This window comes from Bos indicus, chromosome X (genome assembly GCF_029378745.1).
Source record: "Bos indicus isolate NIAB-ARS_2022 breed Sahiwal x Tharparkar chromosome X, NIAB-ARS_B.indTharparkar_mat_pri_1.0, whole genome shotgun sequence".
NCBI lineage: Eukaryota > Metazoa > Chordata > Mammalia > Artiodactyla > Bovidae > Bos > Bos indicus.
The window spans coordinates 91,314,125-91,330,696 of NC_091789.1; the positions used below are offsets into that span (position 1 = coordinate 91,314,125).

Consider the following 16,572-nt stretch of genomic DNA (forward strand, 5'->3'; position numbering starts at 1 on the left):
AACGTGGGTTTAGTGTAGTAGGGCACTTTGGGGAGACACCACCACTTACAAGATGGTTAGAGGAAGAAAAGGGTATGAGGAAGCAATACAGGGAATCCGGAAAAAAGCCTTTGGAAACCAAGGAATCTGTTTCAAGAGGGAAAGTGGGAGGGAGGGACTGAACGATCATATGTCAGATGCAACGTACAGATACTTAAGAGATGGGGGTTGAGACTGCACAAACTGGTGACTTTGCCAAGAACTCTATAGAAGCCAATTGAGGAGTGACTGAGAGCCAGGAAAGGAAGACAGACCATAGACTACATTTTGAGAAGTTTCCAAAAGAAGGGAAAGAGATTAGGTATTAGAGAAAAATGAGGGCTTCCTGGGTAAAGAATGCTAGTAAAGAATCCACCTGCAATGCAGGAGACCCCGGTTCAATTCCTTCCTGGGTTGGGAAGTTCCCTTGGAGAAGGGATAGGCTACCCACTCCAGTATTCTTGGGCTTTCTTGGTGGCTCAGATGGTAAAGAATCCTCCTGCATTGTGGGAGACTTGGGTTTGATCCTTGGGTTGGTAAGATCCCCAGAAGGAGGGCGTGGCGACCCACTGCAGTATTTTTGCCTGGAGAATACCCATAGACAGAGGGGCCTGGCGGGCTACAGTCCATGGGGTCGCAAACAGTTGGACACAACTGAGCAACTAAACACAGCACACAGAGAAAAATGATGTAAGGCAAGAGATAATTTGGGAATAAAGGTAGGGAGAGATTGGAATCTGTTAACAGAAACAAGTCTTAGTATAAAGGCAGACTTTTTTCATCATAGAAAGTTATTCTTTGTTTAGAGCTGCCTAAAAATGAAAATGGATTGCCTTATTAGATAGTTGCTCCCTGTCACTGGTGTGGTCAAATAGAGGTTAGATTTAGATATGTAAAAAGATACATTGGTTGGTGAGTGTCTTTGGGTGTTTTAGTCTCTGTTCAATTCTCGACACTTTGCCCAAAGTTGTTTTAAGCATTATAAACTGATGAGTTATTCTGTGGACTTGTGTTGCCTGGCAGTTCTCCATAAATTGATCAAATCAATGGACCAAGTTAACTTACATACCTTTGATCTTGAAGGATGAAATTAAACTGCAGATTCTCAGATAAGAAAATATTGAGGCTCAGTGTCCAGGAAAGTTTCATCACTATGACAGTCAATCATGGTCTGAGTTCACAGGTATTTTTGACAAAGTAGTCATTTTCCACACACAACAGCAAAGCCTTTATTTCAGATTTTTGAGAGTTTTATTTTTTATCTGTCCATCATTTTTGTAAAACACTGTTCCTTGTAATAATTAAAATTGCACTGAGATGGATAGAGAAGAAAAACCTGTTTCCTTTCCTCTTTCTGTGATTCATATTCCTATATGGATGCTTTTAGTTTACATGGAAGTTTGTTGTTTTTTAAGGGCCAAGAGCAGATAGTTTCCATCTATGCTCTCTAGTCCTCATCTTAGATCTTTTTAGTGGTTCTTTTGGGTCGTGTTTAAAACAGTTCAGGGGTAAATTTTGCTGTTAGTCTCAAATGACTACTTATCTGTATCCAAATCTGGCTTCCTGGGGTACTGAAGCATGAACGGCATAAATTACTGAACTCAACTAATTCTCAGAAAGCCACATTTTAGTCAGTACTTTCCAGCTTTCTCACTCACTTCTTTTACAGAACTAACAAGTGGTATAACTAATTACTTAGACTTTTATTCCTTCTCAAGTTGTACATTTTAAATTCTGTTAACCTTTTGAAAATGTTAATATGTAGTAAAACAACAAATCCATACAGAGAAACTGGAAAATGCAAGTATTGGGGAAAAAACAACTCCCCTGACCCAAGAATAAGCACCAGGTGTGGTGGATATTTATCTTTTAAGGAAAAATAGATGCATCTTTGTTACGAACTGACTTTCCTTCTTATGGCCCTCAGATAGGGAATCAGCCTCCCAGTTACTTCTAGGCCTGTAAATTTTACTTGTTTCTTTGTTTCCTTGTTCTGAGAGAATGTAGTAAGTGAAAATCTCTCAGGTTGATTTTCCTTTCTTAATACTCTTCCCATCATGTTAGGGACATGAATAAAATGCCCCTTTAATCGTATACTTAAGTTTTTAACAGTCACATTTTTTATCTTGAAATAAGAGATTTTGAGATAATATGTCTAAATTTAGAGAGGAATTGCAAAAATAATATAGAGAGCAAATTTCCTGTTCCAAACAAAATGGAGTAAACACATTTCACAGTGTTCGAACTAAATACAACAATACAGGTAGTTTAAAAGTAAATGGGTGGAAAAAGACATACCATGCACATGCCAATCAAAAGAAAGCTGGGGTGGCTATACTAATATCAGATAAATTAGACATCAGAGCAAAAAAAAAATTACAAAAGACAAAAGGAGCACTGCATAATGATTCAGAGGGTCATTCCACCCAGAAGACAGGACAGTCTTAAATGTGTATGCACCAAACAACAGAACTTCAAAGTACATGAAGCAAAACTCTAGATAACTGAGAAATATTAATAGATATAAATCCATAGTTATAGTTGGGAACTTCAGTAACATTATATACTTACTTTTCAAGTGCACATGTAATATTTACCAAGATAGACTATATCCCAGGTCATGAAAAAAAAAAAACCAACAAATATGAAAAAATTAAAATCATACAGAGTATATTATCTGACCATAATGGAATCAGACTAGAAATGAAAGACTACAGGAAAGTCTTCAAACACTTGGAAACTAAACAACACACTTATTAATCCATGGGTCGAGGAGGAAGTCTCCAAGGGAAATAAAATACATTGACCTGAGTGAAAATGAAAATGCTGCATATCAAAACTTGTAGCTTGTAACAAAATCAATGCTGAGTGGGAAATTTATAGCACTAAGTGCTTATATGAGGAGTAGATGAAAAGTTACAAATGAATAAGCTTCCACCTTGAGAAAATAGAAAAAAGAAGAGCAAAATAAACCGAGAGTACGCTGGAGGAAGGAAATAATAAAGAATAGTTAATATAATTGAAAACAAAAACAATAGAGAACAACAATGAATCCAAAAGTTGGCTCTTTGGAAAGAGAAATTCTGACTTAATTGGTAATGGGTGCAGTTTGGGTGGTGGAATTTTTACAATCTCCCCAGATGATTTTTAATCCCAGAAAATGTTTAATAGGGATTGAGAATCTCTGCTGGGGAGGCCAGATAATTTTCTCAGGGTTTAAACTGTGTTGGCATCTATTGCCCAGCCACTTTTCATTTCTCCTGAGAAAAATTTGTAGCCGTTTCATTTTCTCTCACTTTTTGTTGTCCTCAAAGTCAGTGCTGATCCTTTCCCTTATATGTTAACTTCCCTGTCTGACTACTCTTTGGCCTTTAGTATATCTCTGAACAGAGGTGAACATTTCACTGTAACCCCCCTCCACTTCACACCCACACCACCTTGATTGATTTGGGATTAACCCCAAAACCCCCCTCTGATTGGTTTGTCATACATCACTGGTCACTAGCTTTAGGCTGTGATCACCCAAGCCATAGTAACAGTGTGTCTAGCGCACCTGGTCTTGTGACCTGTCTCTGAGGGAGCCAGAAGTCTTGGTTTTTCCATTCTGGTGGCCAGTGCAGTGCCTGCCCTCTATTAATACAGTACTAACAGTTGATGTGCAGTGGATTTGCTCTTGCTCAGTAAGTTTGGGGTTGTTTATTTGTTTGACCTTACATGTGAGACCTGTTATTCTTTCTAAAATCTGAGGTAAAGGTATTTTTCCTCCTAATAAATTCTGATGATCATTTTAAATCAGGTAGATGTTATTGTAAATGTATTAGGGGTACATGTGACTAAATTTAAATGTGGAAGCAACCCACAGCAGGAGATAAGACATAATGAAAATCATTATTTTTTAAAGTTGTTTTGAGTTTCTATCTAGAGAAAGAATTATGTATTTCATAGTAAAAGCTTTTGTTGATTCACTTAATTTTTAAGAGGTCTTATTTGCAAATGGCATTTTATCTTAAAAGGATTTATGCTTTGTACATATATCTCTTTATTCTTAAGATGCCAAACCTATATTTATATGGGTAGTTGAAATTGTTGAATATATGTTATAAATTAAAAAGAAAATGTGGGGAATTCCCTGGTGGTCCAGTGGTTAGGACTCTGCACTGTCACTGCCATGACCCAGGTTCAGTCCCTGGTGGGGGAACTAAGATCCTGCAAGCCATGAGGTGCACTCAAAAGAAAAAAAAAAGAAAGAAAATGTACTACTAAGTTTTAAAAAGTTATTAGAACTGAGGCCTTTTTGCTTAAAAGACACAAAACAGATTTTAATTTAGAAAGGTTCTAGGACCATTAGAATAGGCCACCCAAGCTAAAAACCTTCCAGTGAGGTCTATATTATCCAGTGGGGCTGAGAGATTGGGAAGGAGGGAGTGTTGTTAGGATAGTGATAATTCAATTGTATGCTTCCAATTTTTAATAGTCTATCATTAAAAGAAAGGTTTCTTATAGTTTAGATCAGAGGTTGACAAGGTGTGACCTGTGAGCCAAATCTAGCCTGCCACCTGTTTCTGTATGGCCTGGGAGCTAAGAATGGCTTTTAACATTTTTAGTTATAGGTTTAGTGAAGTGTTCAGTGAATTTGAAAAATGAATAGTATAAGTGAAAATTATATGAAATTTGAATTTTAGTATGATAAAGTTTTATTAGAACAGAGCCACGATCATTTATTTGTTTATGTATTGTCTGTGGCTGCTTTTGTACTACAATAGCAGATTTGAGTAATTGCCATAGAGACCATATGGCCTACAAAGCCAAACATATTTGCTATCTGGTTCTTTACAAAAAAAGTTTGCTGAACCCTAATTTAAACTCCCTTCCCAATGTGGCCTTCCCATGCAAGATGATTTCTACCCAGGAGGTTTGAAATTTGTTAACATGTCTATTAACATTAAAGAGGGTAAGCCTGTTTCCTGGCAACAGGGATAACTGTGGTTGACATAGAAATACTTTACTGAGTGGCAGGCACCTATCTAGGTAAATTTGTATTTTTTTCTTTTTTCTTTAATGGTTTTTGAGAGCTTTGGAAAAGAGTTGACCTCCAGACTATTCATCTGGTCATAGGAGACTCATGAGTCACACAATGTGTCTTTTAATTTTTAAAAACAAGCTTTAAAATGACTGAGATGAAGGCAGGTTTATTTTTAGAAAGTACAGAAAAGTTCATCTACTTCAACTTCTGGTATCTTTTTTAAAGACAAAGGAGAAGCAGTAAAATATGTAGGATATGTTCTTTTTCTTCTGATTTGTTTACTCTGTTCCGTATTTATGGTTTTAGTTACTGGACTACTCAAGAAATACATTTATAATATTTATGACTTCTGTTTAAGGAAAAGTTTGGGAGGTTCTTTGCCCACATGGGCAGGAATTGATCCTTAAGGATGAAAGAAGTGTTCTACTCTGGTCTGACTAGTGGCCTAACTCAAACATCTCTCTCCATTAATGGCTCCGAAGGGTATTCCTGAAAGTCTAAGGGAGCTGGACTTTCAGATGTTCTTTTACTTAAGGATTACTTCCAAATACCATCATGGATTTATCTTCCCTGATTTTTATCTCAGTCCTTCTTGAACCTGTTTACATTTTCATTCTGTTCCACTTCTTGAGCTGATGAGTTCTCTAAGTTCCCTAAGCATTGCTCAAAGTCCTGCTTTCTTTTTGATAAAATTTCCTTTAGGTTACAGGGAGTGCCCCTTTGTTACTTTAACTTTGTGATTGGGTGAATAAAGTCAACAATTTCCACACTCTTCTTGATTCTTATCAATCTGTTTCATTCTTGTAGAGCAAGATTTCTCAGCCTTGGCAGTATTGACATTTCGGGCCAGATAAATATGTGCATTGCAGGATATGTAGCAGCCCCCTTGGTGTCTATCCCCTAGATGTCAGTAACAATGCCCCTTGCCAGTTGCAACAACCAAAGATGTCTCTAGATATTGCCACATTGTCCCCAGGGAACAAAATTGCCTTCAGTTGGAAACCACTGCTTTAGATATTTGTCTTTGTCTTTTCTAAACTGTAAGGTTTGGTGCTTTGGGGACTAACTTTATAAATATGGAGGTTTATATATCCAATTAATTATATTGTGCTTTTCTGGATTTTTTCCAGCCCTGCTTGATGTCCATCTTGAACAACAGTGAGAATCACTTTCATAGTTTCAGTTTTTCAAGTCAGGTGCATCGTTTGTGAGTGACATGGGGAACAAATACCTTGAAATCTTAGAAGTTTTTTCTAATTATAAACGTCCTGTGTGTACTGTAAAAAATGTGGAGAATGGAAAAAAATGGAAAGAATGTTTGTCACTCAGAAAACTTCAGTGTTATTGATGCAACTAATGTCAGTAAATTGGTTTATGGCCTTTATTATTTTCTATATATTTTATTTCATAGATACAGTCTTGCTATAAAACTAATTTTATACTGTTTTTTCCACAATGTTTTAACATACACATTTTCTGTGTATCATGTTTAAATAATTGAATGAAATACCATAATATTAATATACTTTACTCCTCTTTTGTTTGATAGCTAGATTTCATTTATTTTTATTAGGGAGCTTTAATGAACATTTTGTTCATAAATCATTTTCTGTGTTTTGGATTATTTTTCAGACATGGATGTTGGAAGTAGATTTCCTGGATCAAAGGGTGTGGATATGTTTAAAGTGGAGCCTCAAGTTATTTTTAAGCTGCTGCATAACCCCATAGATGGCACTCAGTTGTGGCTCTTTGCACTGACCATGCATTTCATAAGTATGTCTGGTGGGCATATAGAAGGAAAGAAAAGGGCTATGTTTGAGTTAATCACTTTTCCTGCCCCCTGCTCTTCTGGAACATTAATGGGGAATCAAGAAAGTGAAGTTGCTCAGTCATATCCAACTCTTTGCAACCCCATGGACAGTAGCCTGCACCAGGCTCCTCCATCCATTGGATTTTCTAGGCAAGAGTACTGGAGTGAGTTGCCATCTCCTTCTTCAGGGAATCTTCCCGACCCAGGGATTGAACCCAGGTCTCCTGCATTGTAGACAGATGCTTTACCATCAGAGCCACCAGGGAAGTCCTAATGGGGAATCAAGTAGCCACCAAACCACAGACTTAGATTCTCAGCCCCAAATAATCCTAGTTGGGTTGACTTCCGACAATGCTCCTTTAAGAAGGAGTTTCACCCAAGAAAGGCATTTACTTTATACTATTGTATTTTGCCTGGCTTACAGCACTTAAGATAAATCAGAATCCTGTTAATCATTTTGAGTGAGATTATAGTAGGAATAAGATCTGAAAAGGCTTCCCTGGTGGCTCAGACGGTAAAGCATCTGTCTGCAGTGCAGGAGACCTGGGTTCGATCCCTGGGTTGGGAAGATCCCCTGGAGGAGGAAATGGCAGCCCACTCCAGTATTCTTGCCTGGAAAATCCCATGGATGGAAGAGCCCGGTGGGCTACAGTGCATGGGGTCACAAAGAGTCGGACACGACTGAGTGACTTCCCTTCACTTCACTTCAAGATCTTAAAACTGCCTTCAAATTACTGTTCTCAAGGGTGCAAGGTGAGGGCTGGTACATATTTCATTTCTGCCAAAACAAAGGAATACTCATTGTGGGAGGTAAGGAAGAAAATAATGCCTTTCTAAAGTCTGCACCCTAAATAGAAGACTAGAATATAAACAGCTGAATAACAAATCCAGATGTAAGACAATGAGGTGCTTTGCACTGTACTTATTTATGGTTTTGCTTAGCAAGAAATTTTATTCTAAAGTACTTTTTAAAGTGTGCCTCCAAGTGAAGTTTCACATGTTGTTTTAGGGATGGCCGTAAGCAGAATCTGGGACTGTATTTGAATGTACATGATTTGTTGAGGGAGTGCTTTCAGGAGAAACTTATAAGGGAGCAAGGACAAGAAGGTAGGAAAGAGGAAGGAGCTAAAGTGAAGATATGGTCTTAGGAAAGTGTAGCCTTAGCCAGTTATGGTTAGGGGCAGGTGTAGAGCAATTATTGGCTGCTGGCTGCCCCTGGGAGGGAAAGAGAGTATAATCTCCCTGGCAGGACTCCAGCCCTTGGGGAAGGGGACAGCTGTGAGCCATTAGCAGCCAACAGGCAGTAGCTGGGAGATGGGTATGCTAGCTAGTAAAGGAGATCTGGGTGAGGCATCTTTTACTCTTTCTCATGTTTACATTGTGCAGGACTCTGTGCTGAGACCTGGGGGTAAAAGATGAATTTGACATAGTTACTGCTTTGAAGATGGTTGTGGTCTTGTGGCAGGGCTGACCATGTAAAGAATATTTACAGTGCAAATGAAGAGCACTTTACATGGACTGAAGTATAGAGAGAACCTTACTGAGGAGATCCAACAAATGAGTCAGACCAGGTTGAGAGAAAATGGGATGGTCCAGGTAAATAGGCAGGATACTGTAGGCAGAGGGAAGAGCCCGGTCCAAAGGCTGGCAAGTATGAAACAAGATGATACATTCATGGAATCACATGGCGCATAGCAAGTGCAGGAAGTAGGGGAGCAGCAGCTGATGAGATCTGACAAATTGAAGCTGGAATGCTCTGGACCTAGAAGGCCATGCTCAGGAAGCTTGGGCTTAGAAGGGGCAGCATTCCTGCTGTTAACTCCCTAGCCTGCCTCAGGTCTCAGGGTCAACTTGGAGTGTCCATTCTCCATATACTTGCCAGCTATGCTCTGCCCTCTGGTGGCCATGTAGCTCCAAGCATGTTATTTAAACATTTCTGGTGGCTCAGGCAGTGAAGAATCTGCCTTCAATGCGGGAGACCAGGTTCAATCCCTGGATCAGGAAGATCCCCTGGAGAAGGACGTGACAACCCCCTCCAGTATTCTCGCCTGGGAAATTCCATGGACAGAGGAACCTGGTGGGCCTCAGTCCATGGGATTGCAAAGAGTCAGACATGACTGAGTGACTAACACTTTGACTTTGAGCCCCAGTTTCCTCATCTGTAAAATGGTGGCAATGATATTTATAGAACTGCTGCTGTTCTATAAACTTGATTAAAGGTAATAAAGACAGATCTAAAGGTTTACCATCATGGAATTATTCTGCTGATATTTATTGTTCTTTGTCATTTTTCTATAGTAATTAAAACAGCAGTGATCACTGAAATAGATCAGTGGACTTTAACAGCCCAGACCCCCAAATTTGCTTGCTTTGTTTTCTTTAAGTTATAAGCAACCCAGTTTCCGGGACTGGTATTATTGGTGTTAATCTGTTTCCTAGGCTCTTTATTGATAATACAAGATTTTTTGGTTTCCATCTGTAACAAAAAAGGATTGTTACTGTATTAATTTAGAAAGTACCATATTTGGGAATTCCCTGGTAGTCCAGGGGTTAGGACTTGGCACTTTCACTACTAGGGTGTGAATTCAGTCCCCATGCATGTCTCATAATTTTTTGCTGTAAACTGGGCGTTTTAGATAATATAACAATTCAGTACCGTCACCCTGCCGCCCGACCCCAGGGCTCTTTATTATTTGCTTATTCACTCTTTTAGTGACTAGCTGCATTATTTTACTGAAGTCTGTTTACTCTCCCCATTTGCCTGAAAGTGTGTGTAGTCTCTCTCTGTCTCTCTCTCTCTCTCACACACACACACACACACACACACAGATGCTTAAACCACTGGAAATTTTATTTAGAGACATTAGTTTTCCCAATATAGGAGCTTTCTGTAACATTCCTCGGCACTGAAATACTGGGTTTCATTTGTCTGGGCTTCCCTGGTGGCTCAGAAAGTAAAGAATCCACCTGCAATGCAGGAGACCTGGGTTTGATCCCTAGGTTGGGAAGATACTCTGGAGAAGGAAATGGCAACCCTCCAGTATTCTTGCCTGGAGAATCCCATGGACAGAGGAGCCTGGCGGGCTATAGTCCATGGGATTACAAAGAGTTGAACAAAACTGAGCAATTAACACTTTTTTTTTTTTTAGCATTCCTTGCGATAGATGTAACTTTAAGTTAAGCTAGTTGTTTGTCAGTTGGGAACAAGGGAGAAAGCGCAAAAGGGGGAAAAAGGGCAGGCAGAAAAGCAATGGGTTGTGCTTTCAACCATTTTTCCTTTTTGCATTTCTTTTTCTTGGGAATGGTCCTGATCACTGCCTCCTGTATGTCACGAACCTCTGTCCATAGTTCTTCAGGCACTCTTATCAGGTCTAATCCCTTGAATCTATTTCTCACTTCCACTGTATAATCATAAGGGATTTTATTTGGGTCATACCTGAATGGTCTAGTGGTTTTCCCTATTTCTTCAACTGAAGTCTGAATTTGGCAATAAGGAATTCATGATCTGAACCACAGTCAGCTCCCAGTCTTGTTTTTGCTGACTGTATAGAGCTTCTCCATCTTTGGCTGCAAAGAATATAATCAATCTGATTTCAGTATTGACCATCTGGTGATGTCCATATGTAGAGTTGTCTCTTGTGTTGTTGGAAGAGGGTGTTTGCTATGACCAGTGTGTTCTCTTGGCAAAATTCTGTTAGCCTTTGCCCTGCTTCATTCTGTACTCCCAACACCAAACTTGCCTGTTACTCCAGGTATTTCTTGACTTCCTACTTTTGCATTCCAGTCCTCTATAATGAAAAGGACATCTTTTCTGGGTGTTAGTTCTAGAAGGCCTTGTAGGTCTTCATAGAACCATTCAACCTCAACTTCTTTAGCACTACTGGTCGGGGCATAGACTTGGCTTATTGTGATATTGAATGGTTTGCCTTGGAAACAAACAGAGATCATTCTGTTGTTTTTGAGATTGCACCCAAGTACTGCATTTCGGACTCTCTTGTTGACTATGATAACTACTCCATTTCTTCTAAGGGAGCCTTGCCCACAGTAGTAGATATAATGGTCATCTGAGTTAAATTCACCCATTCCAGTCCATTTGAGTTCGCTGATTCCTAGAATGTCGATGTTCACTCTTACCATCTCCTGTTTGACCACTTCCAATTTGCCTTGATTCATGGACCTAACATTCCAGGTTCCTATGCAATATTGCTCGTTACAGCATTGGACCTTGCTTCTATCACCAGTCACATCCGCAACTGGATATTGTTTTTGCTTTGGCATCATCCCTTCATTCTTTCTGGAGTTATTTCTCCACTGATCGCCAGTAGCATATTGGGCACCTACTGACCTGGGGAGTTCCTCTTTCACTATCCTATCATTTTGCCTTTTCATACTGTTGATGGGTTTCTCAAGGCAAGAATACTGAAGTGGTTTGCCGTTTCCTTCTCCATTGGACCACATTCTGTCATGACCAACCTACACAACATATTAAAAAGCAGAGACTTTACTTTGCCAACAAAGGTCCGTCTAGTCAAAGCTATAGTTTTTTCCAGTAGTCATGTATGGATGTGAGAGTTGGACTATAAAGAAAGCTGAGCAGAGAATAATTGAAGCTTTAGAACTGTGGTGTTGGAGAAGCCTCTTGAGAGTCCCTTGGACTGCAAGGAGATCCAACCAGTCCATCCTAAAGGAAATCAGTCCTAAATATTCATTGGAAGGACTGATGCTGAAGCTGAAGCTCCAATACTGTGGCTACCTGATACAAAGAACTAACTCATTTGAAAAGGCCCAAATGCTGGGAAAGATTGAAGGTGGGAGGAGAAGGGGACAACAGAGGATGAGATGGTTGGGTGGCATCACTGACTCAATGGACGTGAGTTTGAGTGAACTCCGGGAGTTGGTGATGGACAGGGAGGCCTGGCGTGCTGCAGTCCATGGGGTTGTAGAGAGTCGGGCATGACTGAGTGACTGAAATGAACTGTGCATTCAAAGATGGGACGTGCCTCACTTCTTTCTTCAGCCAGCCTTGTCTTATGCCTTTCAACCTTGGCCTTTGACAGCTCTACCTTTCTAACTGCTTTTCCTTTCTTGCTCATCTCTTATTGGGGATCCCTGACTGATAATGACCCTGTGGCTGCCCCTCTTTGTTTGGTTGAATAGTGGTCATGTGGCCACATTTGACATAGGACTTGCCAGTCCTATGTCATTCATCCTCTGCAGCTTAGATTTCCTCCTAAAGCTAGTATGTGGCCTCACCCAGTCTTTCACACTCTGTAATGGGGAGAATTTGGTAGAATTCTTCTCCCACCACTCTAGGTCATTTGAGAATATTCTTAACAAAAATAATATGATTTGTGTAATTCACCTGCTGCTGCTTCTTGAGCAGTGTTGACTGCCCTATGGGATGGATCTGTGTGTTGAGTATTTATTCAGTGTTGCCTTCTCTTTCCCAGGATGCGTCACGATGAAGCGCCATAGAAATATCAGCAGCAGTGACAGTTCAGAGGACAGTGAGTAGAACCAGCCAACAGCTGGTAACTCTGTATCTATAATCTTTTAGAGTTTCTTTGACTTGAGAACAAGCTGTTTCATGCTTCTTTCAATGGGTTAAAAAATGTTTCTAAGAAGGAAAACTTGGGGTACCATTTTTCTTACTTGTTTAAATTCCTTTAGACAGGTAAGTTAGATGAGATAATTGGTTTTGTGTGGCATATAGCATTTTGTTTTGCACTTTTTATTTACCCAGGCAACAAAAGCCACATCTACCAATGGAACAGTGCTTTAGCATAAATTGTAGACCCTGTAGTTTTATTTTAGCTGAGGTGCTAAGTGTTTGGATGTGTCATCATTTGTAAAAGACAACAACTTTATTAACAGTAGCATTTGGGAAAATGCTGAAGGATAGGCAGATTACTTGCTCCACATTTTTAGTTTTTTCAGTTGCTTTTGCGGATACTTTTTCTCTAGATGGAACATAAATTGTCTTGTTCTAAATTATAATGAAGTATGATTATACCAAATTGAATCTCCTCAGTATTAGCATTGTTGAAGCTTTTGCACCCTGGGATGTCACCTATAAATGTCATTAAACTCCTTTATGAGGCTTTTGTGGTTGCAATTTAACTATTTTCTTCAGTGATATGAGGTCACTGTGCTCTTCTCCATCATATATTTCACACACTCTTGGATGACATTTAGTTATAATAACAGGTAATAAGTCTCAGTATTTTTTCTAATTATCTTTTACAGATCCTTGCACTTCCTCTACTTTTGGCTCAATGTATAGGAGCAAGTCAAAAATGCCAAATGAACGCAAGAAGCCTGCCGAGGTGAGATCAGATATTAAATTTTTAGACTTAAAAAATTAGACAGCTACCTTCTGCCTACATACCTACAATACCCAGATCTTAGAGATGTGAGTGGTAAACAGTGTTCCAGTGGATAGGCTTGTATTTCTGATGAAAACAAGTCTATCTACTTTTTTTTTTTCAAGAAAGATTCCATTTTATTTTTCCTTTGGGAAAACAGTGGTCTACACTCTGCTTTCATTTTGGTAATGGCACCTAAGTGCCTGGCTTTAGAATATAAATCCTCCTCTAGCCAAGAAGTCAGAGTAAGCCAGAGAATTGGGATGGACCAAAAGAGCCAATGATCTGGTCTATGATAGGAAAGAGCTAAGTTGGTAAGTGGGAGGCAATGCAGAAAGGGTAGATGAAGAAGTCATTGATAGAGAAGAAAAAGACTGGGTTGGGGATCTTTGGGGCTATGGTAAATATTCACAGCCTTCAGGGCACTACCATGAAGCCAGGAAAAATGGCCCAGTCCTTGTGAGGCTGGTCATCTTCTGCCTCAAGGGCAGCAAAGTGCCAGAGTTGCACTTGGATTTGGGAATAGTTTAGTGGATCTTACAGACTTTCCTCTGTGATAATTAAATGATGAGAAACTGATCTTGCCTATCTTTGCTTCTACTATAAGTAGTCTTGCTTGGCTGCAAAGGAAAAAAGAATGTATTAGTAAACTATTGCAGCATTATATGTTATCACAAAGTTAGTGGCTTAAAGCAGCACACATTTATTATCAGTTTCTGTGGGTCAGGAGTCTGGCTACAGCGTGACTAGATTCTCTCTGTTCAAGGTCTTTCAAGGCTGCAGTCAGTGTGCTGGCTGGGCTGTGTTCTCATCTGGAAGTTTGACTAGGGAAGAATTTGTTTGCAAGTTCATTCAAGTTGCTGGCAGAATTCATCTTCTGGCTGGAGTACTGAGAGGTCCCTGTTTGTTGTCATTGTTGGCTTTTGGTAGAGGACACCCTCCACTCCTAAGGTTGCTTATAGTTCTTTGCCATGTGGCCTTCTCCATGGGTCCTCTCAAAACACAGTAGCCTACTTTTAAATCCAGTGAGGGGAGAGTCTTTTACTCCAGTCTGACTGAGGCTTATGTAACATAATCATGAGAATGATGTCCCATCATGTTTGCCATTTTCTATTGATTAGAAAGAAGGCCAGGTTCAGTTTGACCTCATGCAGGTGTGGTGGGGGGAGGCATTGCTTTCGGGTGTCAGAGAGAACATTTCTCCCTTTCTCAGAGATCACTTTTCTATTTTTGCCAGGGATCTTTCTGGGCACAGTAGACTATCAGTGTGTATTTATATGTGTCTGTGTCATACAGAAAAACTTAGGAAATAAAATACACAAAACAGGAGCAAAACAAATTTCCCATCTATCCAGAGGTGGCTTTGACTGCAGATTTGATGAGAAAGAAACCTTGCTACTTTCCCATTTAGGACAACCAGTCCTAGAACGTAAAGTGACTCAAGAGCTTTGGGTCGCAAGGCCTGCTGCCTCCAAGTCAGAATATCATTCTTTTGCAAAAGATTGAAGACCTGGGCTACTGGAAGCAAATTTTTTTCATTTATATGCCCCATTCTGTTACAAAAGAAAGAAGCTGATATTGTATAGCAAAACCAGCCTTGGCATTAGAAGAGATTGATTCCATGTTTTGCTGGTTTATTTCATCTCTCTGAGGTAATTTGTTTTGTTGTTATAACATGGACATTATCACATCTACCTCTCATAGGTTCCATTTATTGAAATTTTATGTGCTAGAGCTTTAGATTAGATTGTCTGATTGTTTCCCAAAAGTAAGCAATTATAAAAATATTCTTAGATGCTTCCATCATTTGAAAATCTTATTTAATAACTTATTTATATCTGTATGAACTCATGTATATTTATTTTATACTTTGGATTATAATCCAATACTACATAATATATTGTGTTGCTAAAGTTAGTCTGTAATCAGTGAAATTATCTCTTATTTTTCTCTTTTCAATTTCTCTTGATTTCTGCTCTTATATTTATTATTTTCCTCCTTTTTGCTTTAGTTTTATTTTGTACTTTTTTCTAGACTCTTGAGGTTGATGCTTAGGCTTTGAAAGTTTTCCTTTTTTCTAATATAAGAATTTTAGTGCTGTAAATTTCCCTTTAAATACTGCTTAGCTTCACCCCATTAATTTTGGTATGTTTATTTTCATTTTCATCCATTTCAGTATTTTTATTTTCCTTGAGACTTCCTCTTTGATACGTGTATTATTTAGAAAAGTGTTGTTTAGTTTTTCAGCATTTGGAGACTTTTCTTGCTATCTTTCTGTTACCAGTTTCTAGTTTGAGTTCACTTTTGTCACAGAACATAATCTGTATGGTTTTAGTTCTTTTGCAGGTGTCAAGGTTTGTTTTCTGGCACAAGATATGGTTTATCTTGGTGAATATTTCATGGGCACTTGAAAACAATGTGTATTATGCTGCTGTTGGGTCCTATTAGTTGATGGTACTCTTCTGTATCCTGGCTGATTTTCTGCCTAGTAGTATTATCCGTTGTTTAGAGATGGCTATAGCAGTCTCCAACTGTAATCGTGGATTTGCTTCTTTCTCCTTTTATTTCTATCAGATTTGCTTTGTGTATTTTTAAGTTCTGTTGTTAACTACAAACATATTTAGGATTACTGTACCTTTTTGGTGAATTTATCATCATGTAATGTCCCTCTTTGTCTTTGGTAATTTTATTTTTCCTGAAGTCTATACTATCTAATACTAATACTGTTTCTGGCTTTCTTTTGATCCATGTTTATATGGTATATGGTATATTTTTCCATCTTTTTACTTTTAATTTACACATACGATTTTTATTTGAAATGAGTTTCTTATATAGTTGGGTCATTTTTTACTCTATAAATCTCTTGTCGCTTTATTGGCATATTTAAAACATTTATATTTAATGTAATTTTTATTATGATTTGGTTTAAGTCTGCCATTTTACTGTTCATCTATTTATTTTCTCTGGTTTTTTTTTTTTTTTTTCCTCTTTTATTTTCTGTCTTGTGGATTACTTGAATATTCTTTAAAATTCCATGTTGATTTTTTTTTTTTTTGGCTGTGGCATGCAGCTTACAGGATCTTAGTTCCCCAACCACGGATTGAACCTGAGACCTCAGCAGTGAAAGCAAAGAGTCCCAACCACTGAACCACCAGGGAATTTCCCCCATATTGATTTTTCTATGGTGGCTTTTAAGATTTAAAGACATATATATCTTTGTGTAGATTTTTAGTGGTTGCTTTTGAGAAGTAACCTTTTAAAGAGAGGCCCATCTTCCAAAATGACTTATCAGTCTACTGTTCTCTACATTTTATATATACTATTTTGAGTGAAGTAAAGGAAGGCTACCACCATTT

At 38.7% G+C, this 16,572-nt stretch overlaps 1 protein-coding gene across 5 annotated transcripts in view; it reads left to right on the forward strand.

Annotated features, from left to right (window-relative positions):
• Positions 1-16,572, forward strand: part of JADE3 (jade family PHD finger 3) — a 139,415-nt gene that overhangs the window by 57,858 nt on the left and 64,985 nt on the right. For 4 of the 5 annotated variants that reach the window (XM_070784009.1, XM_070784011.1, XM_070784008.1 and 1 more), the window contains 2 exons: positions 12,302-12,358; positions 13,098-13,177. In XM_070784009.1, the coding sequence (XP_070640110.1) occupies positions 12,313-12,358; positions 13,098-13,177 (126 nt within the window). In that variant the 5' untranslated portion in view covers positions 12,302-12,312. Of the gene's footprint in view, positions 1-166; positions 3,699-12,301; positions 12,359-13,097; positions 13,178-16,572 lie in introns of those variants that run through there. The other variant, XM_070784007.1, reaches the window with a different exon arrangement.